The 20,652-nt window shown below is 36.1% G+C and overlaps 1 protein-coding gene and 1 non-coding gene across 3 annotated transcripts in view; one reads left to right on the top strand and one right to left on the bottom strand.

Annotated features, from left to right (window-relative positions):
- The window catches only part of Rnf121 (ring finger protein 121), a 60,725-nt gene that overhangs the window by 26,820 nt on the left and 13,253 nt on the right, over positions 1–20,652 (bottom strand). Inside the window, exons 2-3 of one of the 2 annotated variants that reach the window (XM_076846723.2) lie at positions 11,276–11,313; positions 7,932–8,073 (exon numbers count right to left, since the gene is read on the bottom strand). In XM_076846723.2, the coding sequence (XP_076702838.2) occupies positions 7,932–8,073; positions 11,276–11,313 (180 nt within the window). Of the gene's footprint in view, positions 1–7,931; positions 8,074–11,275; positions 11,314–20,652 lie in introns of those variants that run through there. The other variant, XM_076846724.2, reaches the window with a different exon arrangement.
- On the top strand, positions 3,823–3,894 carry Trnaa-agc (transfer RNA alanine (anticodon AGC)). Its single transcript has one exon. It is a non-coding gene; the product is annotated as a tRNA-Ala (tRNA).

Here is a 20,652-nt window from a genome sequence, read left to right on the forward strand (position 1 = left end):
AAACACAGGATTAGATTTTTGAAGAACTTAGTATAATTCTTAAAATACTAGACATCATTTCCTATATGGTATATTTTCTCAGTCACTGTCTAGGATTCTGAGAAGTTGTAGGGATATTCAGGCAAAAAGATCCTTTTTATTGTTTTGCAACACTGGAAACTGAATCAAGAAGGGCCTCACACACACTCAACAAAGTGCTTTACCAATGAGCTACATCCCTAGCCTCAAATCCTTAATTTCAATGTATTTAAATTTATTAAATCTTTCTTACCTATAATTCTTTTTATTAAATTCATAAGCTTTACTTTTTTCTTTTCCTTCTTGTGTATGTGGTGCTAGGGATTGAACTCAAGAGCTACATGAATGATAGGCAAGCACTCTACCATTGAGCTATCCCCTGGCCCCAATTTGCTATTTCTATAGAAAAAGGGTACCCTCCCGGACTATTATATATATAAAATAAAATTTGCTTCTGGACTGGGGCTGTAGCTGAGTGACACATGTGCAAAGCCTTGTGTTGGATCCCCAACACCACAACACACACACATACCCACACACACCCACACACACTTACACACACACACTTTTAGTCAGCTTTATACTATTGCCTGTCCACATCAATGAATGTACTTTATGTTTGAATTCATACATTCACCTGTGACTATTTTTGTCCCAGAAGAGAAAACAAAAAATATTTAGGAAGATGTTTTTGCTTTTGAAACCGCTTTTTAATTTTGAGGTTCTGGGGATCAAATCCAGGGCTTCCTACATGCTAGGCAAGCCCTCTACCACTGAGCTACAATCCCTAGCCCTAAATTATCTTAAATCCCCTTTGTACTCAGTACTATATAGAAACCTAGTTTTAATTTTCCTCCTTGTGGTGAGTTTGTTTTCACAACACAACCTAATTTCTTCATTGATAGGTTGTTATGCTTTATGGTATATTAAGTTCTCATTACAGCCAGGCACAGTGGCACATGCCTGTAATCCCAGTGGCTTGGGAGGCTGAGGCAGGAGAATAGCAAATTCAAAGCAGCCTCAGCAATTTAGCAAGGCCCTAATCAAATCAGCGAGACCCTGTTCCTAAATAAAATATTAAAAAGAGCTGGGAATGTGGCTCAGTGGTTAAGCGCCCCTGGGTTCAATCCCCACTACAAAAAAAAAAAAAAGTTCCCATTACACAAAGTTATGTCTCTGAGATCCTCATTCTGTCTGAAGGTCTATTTGCCTATTCTTATGGCATGTATCAATACCTGATAAAGAAGTCTCTGTCTTGGCAGGGTTTTTGTTTGTTTTGTTTTCCCTTGCCTTATTTTTTTTAACTTCTGGTGGAGAAGAAAAGGAATTATTCAAATAATTGGTTAATTAATATGCTCATCCTTAGTCTCTACATGGATTACTTTCATTTTCATTTAAAAAAATTATTCCTAAGTAAAAAAATGATCATTTAAATTATTTTTGAGTATACAGTTTAGTAGTGGTTAAGTACAGACACACTGTCCTGTAATAGATCTCTAAGACTTTTTTTCATCTTGCAACACTGAAACATTAAACAACAGTTCCCTGTTTTCCCCTTCTCTCATCAGCCCCATTCTTCTTTGTTTTCTCAGTTTGATTATCTTAGATACTTCATGTATCTATTACTGGCTTCTTGCATCTTCAAGGTTCAGAAATGCTATAGCATGTGAAAAGATTTCTTTCATTTTTTTAAGTCAATTGCTTTTAATATAAAATACTGAAGCTACTAGCCAAAATAAGAAGTAAAACATCTAAAATTCCTCATATCTATCTATGTGCTCTTCTCCATTGTATCATCTAATCTCCCTTTCAAACGAAATTAGGAGTATACTAAATCTTAAGTTTACCATTTCCTTGCTTTTTAAACTATGATCTTATCGTACATGTACATATTTTTAAAACATGCTATTAAGTTTTCATTGTTTTTAGCTTCCATGACTTATTTATTTCACTCAATTATGTTTTGGTGCTAGGGATTAAACTTTATTTATTTTAAACTTTATTTATATTAAAGGCTTTATTCATGTTAAGCAGCAGGCATTCTACCACTGAAGTACATCTCCAGTCCTTTCACTCAATCTTATTGTGCTAAAATTCACGCTTACCATTATTCACAGCTGTAGTTAATTATGTTATTTTTATAAGTTTTATATGTTATATGATATTCCACTATATGAAAAAATATAACAAACTTATCCATTTACCTATATATGGATACTGGATCATTTCCAAATTTTTACTATCTGTAATTTAAACAGTGCTACTCTGAAATTTTTAGTATATGCTCCTAGGATATATGTGCAAAATTTTCTCTTGATATACATACTTAGGAATTAAACTACTGGACCATACGGAATAGAAATATTAAGCTTTATTAGATGACGTTAAACTGTTTTTCAAAGTAGTTTCTTCACAAAGGAAACAACATTAACTGAGCATAGCCCCAGCATGGGCCTATAAAGAATCAAAGAATATCTGTTGCTTGAACAAATAAATAGACATATGAAAAAGTGGGGACAGCACTGGTGTCAGATGGAAGGGGTGTGATTTCTGACTCTGCTAATCACTGGTTGAGTGAGGCTTAATTAAGTCTTTGTGCCTCAGTTTCTTTCTTTTTTTTTTTTTTTTAAAGAGAGAGAGAGAATTTTTTTTTAATATTTATTTTTTAGTTTTCGGCAGACACAACATCTTTGTTTGTACGTGGTGCTGAGGATCGAACCCGGGCCGCACGCATGCCAGGTGAGCACGCTACCTCTGTGCCTCAGTTTCTTGATATACTCAATACAAAAAATATTATCTACGTCACAGCAAAATCCCTAAATTATAATGCAATCAATAAATGCTAGATGATGTTATTAATTATGTTTATGTAATTACATAGCTGGCATGTTCCAACTATGTTTCTGCTCTGCTTCTCCTTTAGAGCCCACCTTTAACTTAGAACAGATCTGAGAGTAAGGAGTCTCTAGGAATTGTAAAACTGGTAGCTATGGACATTAGCTTTAGATGAACCAACAAGGAAAGTTAGGAATAGTAAGATGAACCATCCAACTAGAATGGTAAAGAATAAAGTCTTCAGTTCACAAGACAGCTCATAAATCTAGTTTAAAAAATTTCAGTACTGCCAAGCACAATGGCACATACCTGTAATCCCAGCAGCTCAGGAGGCTAAGGCAGGAGAAATGCAAGTTCAAAGCCAACCTCAGCAACTTAGTGAGGCTCTAAGCAACTTGGTGAGGGCCTGCCTCTAAAAAAATATAAAAAGGGCTGGGGATGTGGCTCAGTGGTTAAGTGCCTGTAGATTCAATCACCCGTATCAAAATAATAAGATTTTTTTTTAAATTTCAGTACTGATCCTACTTTAAAAAAAAATCAAATGACAAACTGGAGAAAGATACTAGCAACATATATGTCAAAAGGCTTATTCTTAATATACAAGAGTTGTTTTTTTTTTTTAAGTTGTTGATGGACCTTTATTTTTTTATTTATTTGTATGTGGTACTGAGAATCAAACCCAGTACCCCACACATGCCAGGCAACTGCGCTACCACTGAGCCACAACCCCAGCCCTAACAAGAGTTTTATGTCAACCATTCCAAAAGAATCTTAAGAAAAGAAATGTAACCAAAACATACCACCTGATATCAGCCATAAGTAATATTTACATGTCATAATTCACAGTGAATACTTACTTAACTAAAAATTGGAAGTATGTGAGGAGTATATACTTTCTACTTTCCAAAGCATAAAATATAAAGGTAAAAATGTATGTCAATATCAATGTTACTTTAGAGTCAGTGGGCTAGGGTTGTGGCTCAGTGGTAGAGCGCTTGCCTAGCATGCATGAGGCACTGGGTTCAATCCCCAGCAACACATAAAAAAATAAAATACAGATATTGTGTACATCTACAACTAAAAAATTACATATATTAAAAAAATAGAGAGGTCAGTATTAGAAAAGAACTAGAGAAAAAGAAAGTGGTTGTTATAGAAGAACTAGAGATTCTGGGTTGGGCAAAAGTGTTCTGCCTTTTTTGTTTTTAAGAATTTAACCTTTGGGCTGGGGTTGTGGCTCAGCAGTAGAGCACTTGCCTAGCACGTGCGAGGCCCTGGGTTCAATCCTCAGGACCACATAAGAAATAAAATAAAATAAAGGTATTATGTTCATCCACAACTAAAAAATAAATGTTTTTTTTTTTTTTTTTAAAAAGAATTTAACCTTTATTTATTTATTTATTTTAATTTGGTGCCAAGGATAGAACCCAGTGCTTCACCCATCCTAGGCAAGTGCTCTACCACTGAGCTACAAGCCCAGCCTTGTGTTCTGCTTTTTAAACCTTGCAGAATTACATTTCTTTTTTGGGGGGGGACGGGGTGCAGTACTGGGGATTTAAGAGGGGATGCTCTACTACTGAGCTGTATCCCCACCCAATCTGCCTTTTTTTCTTGTTAATTTTTGAGGCAGGATCTTACTAAATTGCCAAGGCTGGCCTCAAACTTGCAATCCTCCAACCTTAGCCTCCTGAGTTGCTGGGATTACAGGCTACCTACCCTACACTACTTGGCTTTTAAAACTATGATAAAGAAATATACTCAGTGAGTCAAAAAGCATTGGTACCCACCGGGTATGGTATTTATTTTATACTGCCTCTAAGAAAAAAACAGCTCCAACTTCTGATAAGCTTGAAAAAGGATAGTAGATGGCATTGTACACAGGCCACTTGGGCAATTTTTCTTCTTCCAAAGTTAGTATTAAAGCAATAAAAATATTCATTATACACAAGTTTTAACAAAACCAACATAAATCATTGTATAATAGTAGCATAAAGCAGGATATTACAGATTTCCTTTTCTTATTTTCTAAACATATGGGTTTCACAGTGAGTGTTATTCTATAGTGTTGGCATATCCTCTCACCAATGAAGTTCAGTGTTTACAGTGTGTGGCCATTAAGAAATGATATGACTATGCATATTCCTTGTACAACAGGACTCATTAAATTGCAGTTATATTTCCTATTAAGAAGGAACTAATCAGTGGCTTTCTATTAGTAGTCTGATGAGTCCTATAGAAATTCCAATGGGGAAGCATGTATGAAGAAATTCCATACATTCAGAATGGAATTAGGGTTACCCAAAACTCATCTCTTAACTATTTCCACAGTGGGTTTTTCTTTAGGATGCTATTTAAGGAAAGGATTCCACAGCTTACCAAAAAAAAAAAAAAAAGTAACTAACAAAAACCACTGTATTACATATATGCATCCTCACTTTTTACAGTGTAGGTTTTTTAAAATCTCTGCAGATTAGCCAACACTATATAGTTAAGAAATTTTCTAAATACAAGCACAGAAATGCCAAGAGTTCACACTCCATACTTGATTTATGAGTTTTCCTATGTTTCCAGACTTGATTAATTAAGTGTTGGTAATACCCATTTTATAGAGTAGGCACAATAATCACACATTAAGAAACAAGGATCTTGTCCCAGATGTCAATATGAAGCACAGCAGGGTCCAGACATAAAGACCCACCTGCAGTGGCTTAGTCTACCAGACAGACCTAGTTCTAAAAGCCTTGATGTCAAGCCCATTCCATACATTGTGACCTGAAGGTACAGAAGCCCCTCCCAATGGCTTAGTCTACTGGATGGCACCTAGTTCTAAGAGCCTTGATGTCATGTGGGCCTTCCATACATTGTGACCTGAAGGTACAGATGTCCCTATATATAGCACATGCTAACATCAGGGTTAGTTACAGGCCAATGTTGCCTAAAACGTATGCTGGATCAAGGGCAAAGTTTGGCTTCTCTTCATCCTATGCTTTAGACTATCTCTTGGTTCTCTTCTTGAGAAACCACTTCCAGAAGCAAAATATAGAACAGGTGAAAATCTGAAATATGAAACAGAAGACCTGGGTTCAAATTCTAGCTCAACCTACTCATATTCCTTTCACACCTTAACTCTCAAGGTTTTAGTGTCTTCATTTAAGATCATACTGACTCTAATAGACTATTTGATGAATTAGGGCTGGGGATGTGGCTCAAGCAGTAGCGCGCTTGCCTGGCATGCGTGTGGCCGGGGTTCGATCCTCAGCACCACATACAAACAAAGATGTTGTGTTGCCGAAAACTAAAAAAAATATTAAAACTCTCTCTCTCTCTCTCTCTAAAAAAAAATGTATAATAGACTATTAGATGAATTAAATGAGAAAATGGCAGTCCCCATCCTTTGAGTTATAGATCCTTGGGAATCTTGGGCTGTATTATAAGAGGTTTGAAAAAGCATATGCTAAAAGAAAAAGAATCGCTTAGGGATTAAGACTAAAAGTCCCTAAAAAAAAAAAAAAAAGACTAAAAGTCCTAATTAAAATCATCAGGTTCAAATAATGGTTTTATCACTTGAGCAAAATTTTTAGCCTTTCTATGTCTCAGTTTCTCATCCATAATTGAAGAAAACAGAATCTATCTTATTAGATTGTAGTGTGGTTTAGTTAAGTCTATACATGTAAAGTGCTTAAAACATTAAGAACTCAAAAACTATTGACTATTATTACTCTAACGTGTGCTTTTGTATTCTTTCAAAGTACAAAAATTATTTTGCAGCTGTCTGCTATAATTTTTCAACACTTTTTAGTTGTTGATAGACATTTGTTTTATTTAGTTATTTATATGTGGTGCTGAGAATCGAACCCAGTGCCTTACATGTGCCAGGCAAGCACTCTACCACCGAGTTACAACTCTAGGCCCTATCTGCTGTAATTTAATGTTAAAAGGTGTTGTGATACTTGAAAAGGTTAAAAACTTCTAAGAAAATAGTTGTAAAAGGATCCAGTATACTACCAGCCAGTTCTGAAGTAGAGTAACTGAATCTATGATTTCAATCTTTCTAAAATTTATTGAGACGTACTTCTGTCCTAACATACAATCTATCCTGGAGCATGTCTAAAGCACACTTGGGAAGAATACATTGTTAGGTGAATACATTAGAAGAATACATTGTTAGGTGGAGTATTCTGTACACATCTATTGGTTTACAGTGTTGTTCAAGTTCTCTGCTACTTTAATGATGTTCTATCTGGCTGTTCTATCCATATTGAAAGTGAGGTATTGAAGTCCACTACTGTTATTGTAGAACTACCTCTTTCTCCCTTTAATTCTGTTTCACATAGGCTCCTTCATTAGGTACACATACATTTATAATTGCTATAACTTCTGAGTGTATTGAAGTTTTATCAGTATATACTTTTCTTTTTTTTTAAGTCTACTTCCTCTGATATTAGTATAACAACCCCACCTTTCTTTTGGTCATCATTTGCATGGAATATCTTTTTTCTACTCTTTCACTTTCAATTCCTTTCTTTTTATATCTAAGCTGAATCTCCTATACCTATCAATGGATCATGTTTATTTTTAATTACTGATAAGGAAGTATTTGTTCCACTTAACTATTTGTTTTCTGTATGTCTTACATATATTTTTCCTCATGTTTTCCATTTCTGGATTTTTGTTTTTGCTTGCTATTTTTTGGTATACAGATTAGTGGGATCTACACCCTACTTTTAAGATTAATTAGAGGCTTGGTTTCCAAGTCAAGTGACCTTCCCTCCTTCCAACTGAATAGTTCTGAAGAATACCTCCTTCATGAATCTCTCCCACAATGTTTAAAAGGAAGCAGCTACCTTTTCTAGCAGTGAAAGTAGTCTCATGTTCTATCTTTGTTTTCATCCACTGAATCACTTGCCTTTTAGAGAGACACACATATGTACACATGCATATATCCCATAAACTATTCACCATTTCATATATAAAGTTCACTGTTACTGTTTTTCTCTGCCTGAGTTAGGCTGGGCTATGGGATACTTAGGAAGGGTCTATTGATGATTGACAAAGAAGTGAGAGGCAAAGTGGCTTACATTGTAGGAGCGGGGGTGCCTCTGTTTCCACTGCACCAGGAGCAGCTGGGCCACCACCAAGGTAGCGATGAGGATGAGGACCATTTCAGCGTGCATGGCTTCGTGGCCACGATGCTTGGCATGCATGCGTGCGTGCTCAACCCTGAAAGCCAAACAGATGGGGTGAGCCAAGTCAGGGATTATGTGGAGGTAAAGAAGCAGTGTTTCCTAGGGATATTCTACCAGCCCATAGTTCAGAACACGCTCCTGTGACTTGCAAGTGAAGGAATCCATGCAAATTAGGGGCTAAAAGGACATACATCCTAGATGACAGACATTAGAGAATAGAATAGAAGTTCTATGGGCCCCACAACAAAGCTCAGCTGTTGAGATTAGACGTGGGTAGTCTGTTGCCTGCCCCTCAAGATAGAAACAGCTGACAACTTTCTTATAGTAGGAAGGAGATCTCAGAAAAGCCTGTGTCACTGTCCATTTCAGTTCTATTCTGACATGTCAGAAGAAAGTAACCCAGAGTTTATAGCCATGAAGTCTCATATTCTTAGTTGATGATATTTATGACACCAATAAAGGAGTAACATTGCAAATATGTGCTGATTCTAAGGTTAAAGTCTTGCTTTATTCATCCAACCTTTTTTATTTTATTTTTAATTTTTTGCCAGGGCAAGAACTCTTAAGACAAGTTAAAGCCTAGAAAATCTGGACTGCTTTAACTTTATACTCATCCAACAGTGACTGCATAACATTAGTATCCATAAGTAAATTGCTTCCTCAAGGGCTCAAGAAACAGTATAGTTGGAAACTTTTTATTATTCTAAGGTTGGCATTCTCTGGTCTTGAGGACTAGTAGCAAGTAATTCCCTTGGTCAATACTGGCAAAAACTTCCTCTAAGAATAGTTACTCCTACCACTCTGGGTCAGAATCAATCAAGGCAGAGGAATGAGGGAGGAATTAAGAGAGAAAATGGAATCCAAATGTAGCGTACAATCAGGAGATTTTATATAAATTTCCCTTATACCAAGGTATTAGGGAGAGAGGGAAAAGGACAATATAGATGATGTCTTCATGGAATGCCTAAGGGCAGTGAAAGACTAACAAGAAGAAGAATCCAGTGGGATAAATTATGGGTAGATAAATGATACAGCAAATACAGCAAAAAGTTAACTTTTTAAGGTGGTGGTTAGAGTGGCATTCATCATGTAGTTCTTTCAAAATTCTATGTTTAAAATGTTAGTGGGGTGGAAACGTGGTGGACAGAGTAGGCAGCCAAATGTCAATTAGCCAGCCTTAGCACCTAAGGGTTCATCTAACATGATTCTACCCTGGGTGGAAGAATCTATCAGAAAAAGAATAGGACTGGGAGTCAGAAACTTAGGTTCAGACTCACCCATGTGGCCTTGGCTAAGAAACATTACATCTTTCCACCACAATTTCTTCATCTGTCAAAAGGAGTCCAAATCTTTTCTGCCTGCCTCAAAGAGCTGTTGTAAGGCTAGGCTAAGCTAAGAGGGTAGAAAATACTTAAAACAAACAAACAAAAAAAGCCTAAGTGCTGTGTGGAGTTATAAAGATAGCAAGCAATGAATTTCTTGTTCTCAGACAAAACACAAGTAAATGGATGTATATAACATGAAATCAAAGAAAGGATGTAGAAAAGATCAGAAAAGTCATGCACAATGCAAAAATAATTTTTGCAACCTTTGCTTGGATACTTCCATTGATTGAGAACAATTCTAGGGCTGGGTGTGTGGCTCAGTGGTAGAGCACTTGTGTAGCATGCGTGAGGCACTGGGTTTGATCCTTAGCACCACATAAAAATAAATAAATAAAGATATTGTGTTCATCTACAATTAAAAAAAGAAAAATTTTTTAAATATTTAATCTACTCTAGAATTAGCAGGGTCTGGCACTTTGTATGTATTCATATTTTTTCATGAATGAATAAAATTCCAGTACTTCAGTGACAGAAAACTTAATATTTCTCAATATATCTTGATTATTAAAGATATTTCTAAAATTGAGACAAAAAAAATCTACCTTCCTACAGCTTAAACACATTGGGTCTAATTCTATATCATGGAAAACAAAGAACATACTACTCCTCTTTTCCAACAACCACCCTTTAAAGATTTATTATGTTTTCATTTAAACAACAAAAGCCTCTCCTGTTATTACCTCAATTTTCCTGTGCCCTTTTAGGCTAATAGTTCTAGATCTTTCAGCCACTATTCATGTAACAGGACGTGAAGACTATTAATCCTGGTTGCCTTCCTCTAGACATGATCCAGTTAAAGATCTTCTTAATAAGCACTGCTTAGAACAAAACATTTGTGTCCTGCAAAGCAGAGCACAGTGGCACTGTCACCTTCCTTAAGGGAGATAGCACATTTCTATGAACATCTTCCAAATTATTAAAAGTATTTTGTTAGCTATGGTTCAAAATTGGTGCATATTGAGCCTAAAGTCACCTCAAACTCATGCTGGGTTTCTCATATGAGTTGGTACCTTTGCTATTCTATACTTTTTATAATCAATAATTTTAATCTAGGGGTTGGGGCTCAATGGTAGAGCATTTGCCTAGCATGTGTGACGCACTGGGTTGGATTCTCAGCACCACATACAGATAAATAAAGGTCTATCAACAACTAAAAAATATTTTTTTAAAAATAATAATTTTAATCTAAATTAAGGGATTTTTTTTCTCAGTATAAACTTTACTTGGTTGATTTCAGCTCACTGGTCAGCAGTCCTGTGAAATCTGTGGGGTCAGCACCCTGACACTCCTTTAATAACAACAAATCATAAAAATAAGATATTTTTTGACTCATTCTGGTTCCAATGCAACTTAGTAGCAGAGCTAAAATGAGAAAACATAACTCCCATTTTCTCAACCAGAGCTCTCCATCAGGTATCATGGATAATGATGATGATGTTAATGATGATAATCATCTTCAAAACAAATAACACTTACTGGAAGCTCACCAAATGCCAGACACTATTCTAAGAATTTCACATATATTAATCCTCACAACTCTATAAAGGATAGTACTGTTAGGATCCTCATTTTACAAATGGGGCAAACTTAGGCAGTGAGAAGGTAAGCAACTTGTGCAAGATCACATAGTGGAAATGGAATTCAAATTCAGATGGAGGGTTTGGTGCAATTATCCACTTACTCTCTAGGACTGAAGGAGCTACCCAGAAATGATCCAGATACTTGGAAAGATCCCAAAAGACCTGTCTTGCCAGTCTTGAGCCACTGCCTCCCACAGTTGTAGTCATATAACTCTATTAGTTGGATTAACTTTCAGTTACCAAATCATGGAGCCCACAATGCGACACTTACCTCCATTGCTCCTCAGGGGAGAGGTCTGACATATCAACCTGTAGAAAGACATCACCAGAAAAACCCATTATTGTCTTAGTATTATCCCTGCCTAATATAAGATGATCATGCACTCATCAATGCCTTCAAGGTACTAAGGAAAATTCCATGCCTCACATTCTCTATTAAGCTTTTCCCCAAACTATTTCACACTGATTTCTCCCTTTTCTTACTGTAGTTTGGCTTATATCCTTGACTGAATGTATGATGCATGCATACATATTCTGTACGCAATGAGGGCAGAAGACTGAAAGAGTCCGAAAGAGTCCGAAAGAGCCCGAAAGAGTCCTAACTACCAAACACTCAAGCCTAATGAGGAAGACATACATAAACAGAAAATTTCTTTATGATATGATAAAGACTAGCTATAGAAGAATGAAGAAGTGGCTTTTAACTCAATCTAGGGCATTATAGATTAGGGAAGGCTTCTTAGAAAACATGTGAAATATCTAAAGAAATGAGAGAAATATATTGCATCCAAAGAAATAACATAGACATGAAAGAATAAAATTGTATAGTACACTAATAATTGAGTATGACTAGGGAAAAAAATGCAAGTCAGAATTAGTGAGAGATGAAACTACATAAAATATTCTGTCATATAATGCCATATGGTTCTAAATGGCACCATGGTTGCAGGCAGAACATTAGAAAACGGTAAAATGAGCTCTAGTCCCTGCCCTACATTAACTACTGGTATGGTTAAGCTCCAAGTTCAGGTTCTCTCTGGGGTCTTGTCTTTTGAAAGCAAGTTTTCCTCAAACTTGTCACTACTGATATTTCAGAGTGGTTAACTCTTTATTGGGGGAGAGGTTCTATACATTGCCAGTACCATCACCCCAGGTGCAATAAGTAGAACAGTCTATAGACATTATTAAATGTTCCCTAGGGGAGAAAAATCATCCCCATCAAAAATCGTGGCAATAGCTGGGTGCAGTGGTGTATACCTGTAATCCTAGCAGTTTGGGAGGATAAGGCAGGAGGATCATGAGTTCAAAGCTAGCCTCAGCAACTCAGCGAGGCACAAAGCAAATTAGTGAGACCCTGTCTCATATATAAAAAATAAAAATGGCTGGGGATGTGGCCCCATGGTTAAGTGCCCTTGGATTTAATCTCCAGTACCTCCCCCCAACCACCACCACCACAAAAAAAAAAAAAAAAAAAAACATAAAAACAAAAAAACATGGCACTAGTTTTGAGTTCAGGGCTCAAGTCTTCTACTTGTAGCTATACAAAAGCAAGTTCAAAGCCAGTCTCAGCAATTTAGTAAAGCCCTGAGCAATCCATTGTGACCGCTGTCTCCCTTCTTTAAATAAATTATAAATAAAGCCTGGGGATGTAGCTTAGCGGTTAAGCACCCAAGTTCAATCCCCAGTACCAAAAGAAAGCAAAATATTTGAGATAAAACAGAACTCCATTCTACTACCAACTCAAGTCAACACATAAGTTTACCAGCCATCCTTTAAGCCTGTGTACTGGGAATGCCCATCACTATTTAAGGAATGCTTTCTGGCTTCTTCATGTCCCAGCTAAGGAAAAAAAATAAATAATCCCAAGGTTTTGCTGAACCAATGTGGGTATAATAAAGTCAACCACCCTCCTTCCTTTTTCTACTTCACATATTGCCTCACAGAATTTACTTGGTACCTTAACTCAGGCCTTCATCTAAAAAGACAGAGGTCAAATACTATGAAAGGGGACAAATGGATACAAAATATGGAAAAGCTCTGCTGGGAGGTACCTGCAGACAATGAAAAATCAAACTTTGAAAAAAAAAATCAATGCACAAGTTTCATCTACTTATGAGACTCATATACTGTCTCTGGGCCTTTGTATACTCCTCCTTCTGCTTGGAACGCCTTTCTGCTACATTTTTTCCTATTCAAATCCAAGTTATCCTTTGAGAACCTAGCTTGGATTTCACCTTTCCTAGAAAAGTTTCGATTCTGTAGCATAGTGAATTCAGTCCTCTGCTTTTTCCTATCAGTGAATTTTCTTTTTTACTCAAAATGTAGCTCATGAACTCAGATCATCTGAGTGCACAAACTCAGGTACCACTCTAAACTTACTAAATCAGAAGGTACCTTTTAATAAAATCTCCAGATGATTATTATGCACATTAGATTATTATGCACACTGTTCTCTAACACACATTCATATCCTTATATTATCTTAGATATGCTTTCTAAATGACCTAACTGCCACTTAAGTCTAGGACCAACCTGGGTCAAGCAAGGAATCTAGGGCTCATAATTTAAGAAAGCTTCCACTCCAGTTACTACCACTACACTTTATGACCTTAAGTGACTGCTTCAAGTTTGTACCCAGCACCTTGACTGCCTCATCCTGGCCCTGGCCCTGTTTATGTCTAACTTGTACCCAGCATATAAATGCAGAAGCTGCCTCAGAGCCAAAACACACTTTACACCATGTCTGTGTCTACCAAGGAGAACAGCACATAGCTAAGCATATATTAAGCATTCAATGAATACTTGGTAGAACTGAACGAAATTATTTATGATAAAGTATGCAAGTATGCTAATAAATCAATATACCACCTGGAGATGCTTTAAATTGGTGAGTAAACAAACACTTAAAAAATAAATTAGCTGGGCAAGGTGGCCCACACCTGTAATCCCAGTGACTCAGGAGGCTGAGGCAAGAAGATCACAATTTCAAGGCCAGACTTAGCAATTTAGCAAAACTAAAAATTTAGCTATCTCAAAATAAAAAATAAATAAGGGTGGCTGAGGAATAGCTAAGTGGTAAGGCCCTTCCCTACCGTGCACAAGGCCCTGGGTTCAACCCCCAAAAGAGCAAACAAATAAGTGGGGCTGGTGATGTAGCTCAGTAGTACAGTATCTTGGTTTCAATTACCAATTTGAGGGTGGAAGGTAGTAACTAATAATCATCTGAGAAAGGAGTATTCATCCAACATTAGAGCAGTCAGAAAAATGATGTTAAAAACTATGTGACAAAACAAGCACATGTTTAAATTCTCAAGACATGTCCATTGAAGGCAAAACTATAAGATCCAGAAAACTGGGCCAGGCATGGAGGTACGTCTCTGTCAAAGAGTAGACTTAGCAAATTACTGTCTATGCCTCAGTTTTTCCACCTGGAAAACAAAATAGGACTTCTGACTTCATCAGAAGGCTGTGAGGAAAATACATTCAAGGTGACCAAGTGATTTCCCTGCCTTTCCTCTTAGGACAGTGTGCATTTTTTACAAATTACTAGAAGAGGCAGGGAACTGAATGTTGGTAAAGCACAGAATAGTAATACTTGGGACTCGAGGATCATTAGCACTTCATGAAGTAGTAAAGTTAAGAGTAATATATGATCTGGCTTTAATTTTGCCTCCAGAACAAAAAGGTTTTAAATTACACCCAAACCAGTCTTCTGACTCAAGTGGAAAAACAAGGAAAGCAGTTAACTATAGCTATAATTAACCTGTACCATCTGCAAAGACATCTTTATTTTCTCTCTCATTAAGGAGTTTATTCATTTGGGGCCAAGCACTAAACTCAGTCTGAAAGCACCTTGTCTAGAACTCAGTAGCTAATTGGGTAGGTTCTCAGGTCAAGAGTACTGATTGATGGGTCCATAATCAACACTATGACCTATACATAGAATGTTTTATTGCTAATCAATCACTTCTAGGATTTCACTTCTAGCCCCTAGTCATATCAATCTACATAAGCCTAGATTTGAAAGAAGTTAAACCAAAAATGCCAGGCAGAGGGCAAGAGAAAATTTTGCAAAGATAAAAAATGGTCAGAAGTTGGCAGCTATATCTTCTAAGGTGCAAATGATTAGTGACTCACCACTGTACCCTACAATTTTAGTTTTCCTGTCCTCTACAAAAATAGTCTGTGATCTCTGCATCTTTACATAGGCTGGTTACTTTGTTCCTTAAGCCCTTTTCTGCCTTCCTGCAAAACTTTGATCTATTCCTCCTGGCTTCTGGAAGGTTCTTTGATCTCATTCATTTAAAACACAACATCCTATACCACCTTGCTATCTGTGGTCCACAGCCAATAGCAACAACACTGTGGAAGCTTGTTATAAAATAAAAAATCTCAGACTCCATCCAAGAATCTGAGACAGAATCTTTATTTTAATAAGATATTGAAGTAATTCATAAATATGTTAAAAGTTTAAAAAGCATTACTACTACATCCCAGCACTCACATTCATAAATTGCACCTATAGCCTTTTGCATCTGTACACCTGATTCTATTTATTTATTTGTTTGTTTACTTATTTATTATTTATTTGAGATAGGGTCTCAATAAGTTGCTTAGGGCCTTGCTAAGTTGCTGAGGCTGGCTTTGAACTTATGATCCTCCTGCCTCAGCCTTCTGAACTGTTGGGATTACAGGTGTGCATCACTGCACCTGGCCTGATTCTCTTTTTGGTAATAACAATTTTACTGAGATCTAATTCACCTACCATAAAATTTACCCATTTAAAGTATACTAGGGGGCTAAGGTTGTGGCTCAGTGGTAGAGTGCCTGCCTAGCATGTGTGAGGCACTGGGTTCGATCCTTAGCACTGCATATAAATAAATGAATAAAATAAAGGTTCATCAACATCTAAAAAAATTTTTTTAAATAAAAATTAAAAAAATAAAGTATACTAAGGTCTTTTAGTATATTCACAGAATTATGCCACAATTACCCCCCAAAAGAAACCACATACTAGTTAGAAGTCATTATCCATTCTCCCCTCACCCCCAGCCCTAGGTAACCACTAACTTACTTTCTATATATATATGCAATTTATATAAATGGGAATATATAATGGTCTTTTGTGGCTGGCTTTCTTTCACTTGGCATTATTTTTTTTGGTGGGGGGACACTGGGGATTGAACTCAGGGACACTTGACTACTGAACCACATCCCCAGTCCTATTTTGTATTTTTTTAAGAGACAGGCTCTGAGTTGCTTAGCATCTTGCTTTTGCTGAGGCTGGTTTTAACCTCCTGCTCAGCCCCTCAGCCACTGGGATTACAAGCACCTGCCACTTTGTGTGGCCTGGCATAATTTTTCCAAGACTGATCCATTTTGTAGCATATATTGTACTTCACTTCCTTTTTAAAAATTTATATATATTTTAGTTGTAGATGGACACAATACCTTTATTTTACCTTTTATTTATTTATTTCTATATGGTGCTTAGGCTTGAACCCAGTGCCTCACCCAGTGTAGGCAAATACTCTACACTGAGCTACAACTTCAAGTTCTGGGTCACTCCTTTTTATTGCCAAACAATATTCCATTGTGGATATATACTGTATTTTGCTTATCTATTCATTAGTTGATAGATATTGGGAATATATCAACTTTGGGGCTATTATAAGTAATATTGCTATGAACATTTTCAGTACACTTTTGTGTGAACACATGTTTATTTCCTCTTGAGTATATACCTAGGAGTAGAATTGCTGGGTAATATGATGATAACTCCATGCTTAATCTTTTGAGTAACTGTCAAAACTGTTTTCCATCACAGCTGTGCCATTTTACAGTCTCACCAACAGTGAGTTCCAATTTCTCCACATCCTTGATAATATTTGTACTTTTAAAAAAATTTCAAAAAGGAGCTGGCATTGTGGCTCAGTGGTAGAGTGCTTGCCTAGCATGCATGAGGCACTAGGTTTGATCCCCGGCACCACATAAAAATAAACAAATAAAATAAACAAATAAAAGTATTGTGTCCATTTACAACAAAAAATTTTAATTATATGTCAGTTATTATAAAATTTTTTTAAATTTTTTTTAGTTATAGATGGGTACAATACTTTTTATTTATTTATTTTTATATGGTGATGAGGATCAAACCGAGTGTCTCGCACTCCTAGGCAAGCACTCTACACGTGAACTACAATCCCAAATCCATTTGTACTCTTTTTGATTAAGGCATCCAAATGGGTGTGACATAATATCTCAAGGTGATTTTGATTTTTCATCCCAAATGGCTAATGATGTGGAGAATCTTTTCAACTTTATAATTTTTTATTTTTTGCAGTGCTGAGGATGAAACCTGTTTTGCTAGGCAATGGCTCTACCACTGAGCTACACCCGTAGCTTCTCTTCAGCATCTTTTCATGTTTATTGGTCACTGTATGTCTTCTTTGAAGAAAAGCCTATTCAGGTTTTGGTTTTCCTTCAATAATCTTTTTACTGTTGAATTTTAAGTTATTTTTATGCTCTAGATACAAATCCCTTATCTGATAGACAACTTGAAAATATTTTCTCCCATTATGTAGGTTATCTTTTCACTTTTTTAATGTCTTTTGTAGCACAAAAGGTTTTTTTAATATTTATTTTTTAGTTTTAGGTGGACACAATATCTTTATTTTACATTTATGTGGTGCTGAGGATCCAACCCAGTGCCTCATGCATGCCACATGAGTGCTCTACCACTGAGACACAACCCCAGCCCCAGCAGAAGTTTTTAATCTTGATAAAGTCCAATTTACATTTTTTCTTTTGTTGCTTATAATTTTGATATATCTAAGAAACTACCACCTAATCTGGTCATGAAGATTACATCTATGTTTTCTTCTAAGAGTTTCATAGGTTTAGTTCTTCCATTTAGCTTGTTGGTTCATTTTTAGTTAATTTTTCTATATAGTGTGAAACAGAGATTCAACATCATTCTTCTATATATAGCTATCCAATTGTCTTGGCATGATTTGTTAAGGGATGTGGCTCAAGTGGTAGCGCGCTCGCCTGGCAAGCGTGCGGCCCAGGTTCGATCCTTAGCACCACATACAGACAAAGATGTGTGTCTGCCAAATACTAAAAAAATAAATATTAAAATTCTCTCTCTCTCTCCCTCTCTCTTAAAAATAAGTAAGTAAATAAATAAATAATATATTTCATAAAAAAAAAAGAATATTCTTTCCTCTCTGTGCCTGATTCTTTATATTGGCTTTTAACTCTCTAAGTCAGATGATCACCCTTATTTTTCACATCTTCTTTACTATCCCAGTAGCTCTCTAAATTTTGCTGAAGACACTCAGAAAAACTAAAAGATAGGTGGAAAACTGTTTATAATACTCTTCTTCCAGAAAAGGACCTCTGAGGCTATCTAAGAGGTTTGATACATGTATTCATTTACTTATTCCCAGTTTAGTTACTCATATTCTAAAGTGAAGGTTAGGCTAAGCACAGAGATACAGAAATTAATCAAACTTTTTCCTGCCCCTGAGAAGACAGAAAATAAAAAGCTTTAAAAAAAAAAAAATCAGGAATTTACTCAGCACAAGAAACACAATTGTTTCTATTTTATAAAAGGCACAAATGTGATATAAAACACAGATATAACGCATCAATGATCATGGTGATTGAGGTCTAGAGAAGTGTTGGGGAGATGCATAGACCTTAAGAGAGAAACCAATGTCAGGGATTAGTGCTTCAAACAGCCAATAACTACTTTTCACAAGATCCTGTGTCAAGGCCACATTATAACTTTTACAGGACCTGGGCACTCTTCCTTTTGTGGACCCCTTCCTCCATTAAAAGAAAAGTTTTTTAAAAAATATGTGTTTTATGACTACATTGGTATTAAAATGTATAATCCAAGCCAGATTATTCACCTTTTTCTTCTAATTTAAAAAGAATCAAAAACATTTTTGTGGGCTTCTAGTCACTGCACCTACTATATCTAATGAATAAATCAGCCTTGCTTTCTACCTATAACTGTGGATTAAGTGTTCTCTTCTCAGTTGCCAAGTCACATTGCTTTGCTGCTTCTGAGATTCTTGTCTCTACTGAGTCTATCATGAAGGATGAAATTTAAATGCACACTAAATCTCACACTGACTAAATCCACCAAAAAAAGTAATCTTAGATATACTTAAATAAGCCATACAGAGTCATCTGACAAATCATTTGACAATAGCGTGCATTCTGGAATGCAGTGGAACACACCTGTAATCCCAACAGCTTGGGAGGCTAAGGCAGGAGGATTGAGAGTTCAAAGCCAGCCTCAGCAATAGCAAGGCGCTAAGCAACTCAGTGAGACCCTATCTCTAAATAAAATACAAAATTGGGCTAGGGATGTGGCTCAGTAGTTGAATGACCCTGAGTTCAATCCCCAATCATCCCCCCACCCAAAAAATAGTGTGCATTCTGCATTTCAAGAAAGGTTTAGATACATTCATGAATGATCAAATACAAAAAAACAAACAAACAAAAAAACCCCAGACAGATCACAAACAAATTCAAACAAAAAAACAAATGTCAAAGATTAAGCAATATACCATGTGTCTAGAATCTTGAAGGTAGCTAACAATTATAAGACAGGCTTAAAATAGATTTTTCCTTTATAAAACTTGCTTTTTTAATACAGAAGGCAGATAATAGACATGTAAAAAAATATATATAAAATAATTTCTTATAGAAGTGTTAGGTACAAAAATAAAAAAGGCTAAAGGAACAGTAAAGAAGGAGGCTACTTTATTGCTACATATCAATACTCTGCTTTCCTCAAAAGTTTACCAGCACCAGAAGAAAATACTGAATAAGATGGATAGTGACACTTAGTCCATGTATTATGTCTTACTTCCTTGGAGGATTTTAACTCACTCTCATTTTCCCTCTGAGAAATGGCCTCAGGGTAACAACTATCCTCAGTGAAGGAAAATACAACTGTAGTTCTAATCTGGTGTAGCTCTTTACTTACTACATATTATATATATTTGTATAAGTATTTACATACATTATATATTTGTTCATGTGAAATATATATATTATACACATATAAATGTTATATATACATTATAAACAAAAATATAGCCAGGTGTGGTGGAGCACACCTGTAATCTCGGCAGTTCAGGAGGCTGAGGTAGAAGGATCATAAGTTCAAGGCCAGTCTCAGCAACTTAACGAGGCCCTAAGCAACTTATAAGACTCAGTCTCAAAATAAAAAATAAAAAAGGGTGGGGGATATGGCTCTGTGGTTAAGTGCCCTTGAGTTCAATCCCTGGTACTGCCCCCCAAAAATTTGTATATTTAATTTATTTATTTTGGGGCTGGGGATGTGGCTCAAATGGTAGTGCGCTCGCCTGGCATGCATGCGGCCCGGGTTCGATCCTCAGCACCACCTACCAACAAAGAAAACTAAAAAATAAATAAATAAATAAATAAATAAATAAAATATTAAAAATTCTCTTAAAATTATTTATTTATTTATATAAATAGGGTACTTATCCCCATGCCTCAGTTTCTCCATCTATAAAATGAGAGGATTGGCTTAGATGACTTCCAAGTTCCCTTAATTTAAAATACTATAATTCACACCAAATCTATCTAACTCTAAAGCTC

The sequence above is a fragment of the Callospermophilus lateralis genome, chromosome 2 (genome assembly GCF_048772815.1).
Source record: "Callospermophilus lateralis isolate mCalLat2 chromosome 2, mCalLat2.hap1, whole genome shotgun sequence".
NCBI lineage: Eukaryota > Metazoa > Chordata > Mammalia > Rodentia > Sciuridae > Callospermophilus > Callospermophilus lateralis.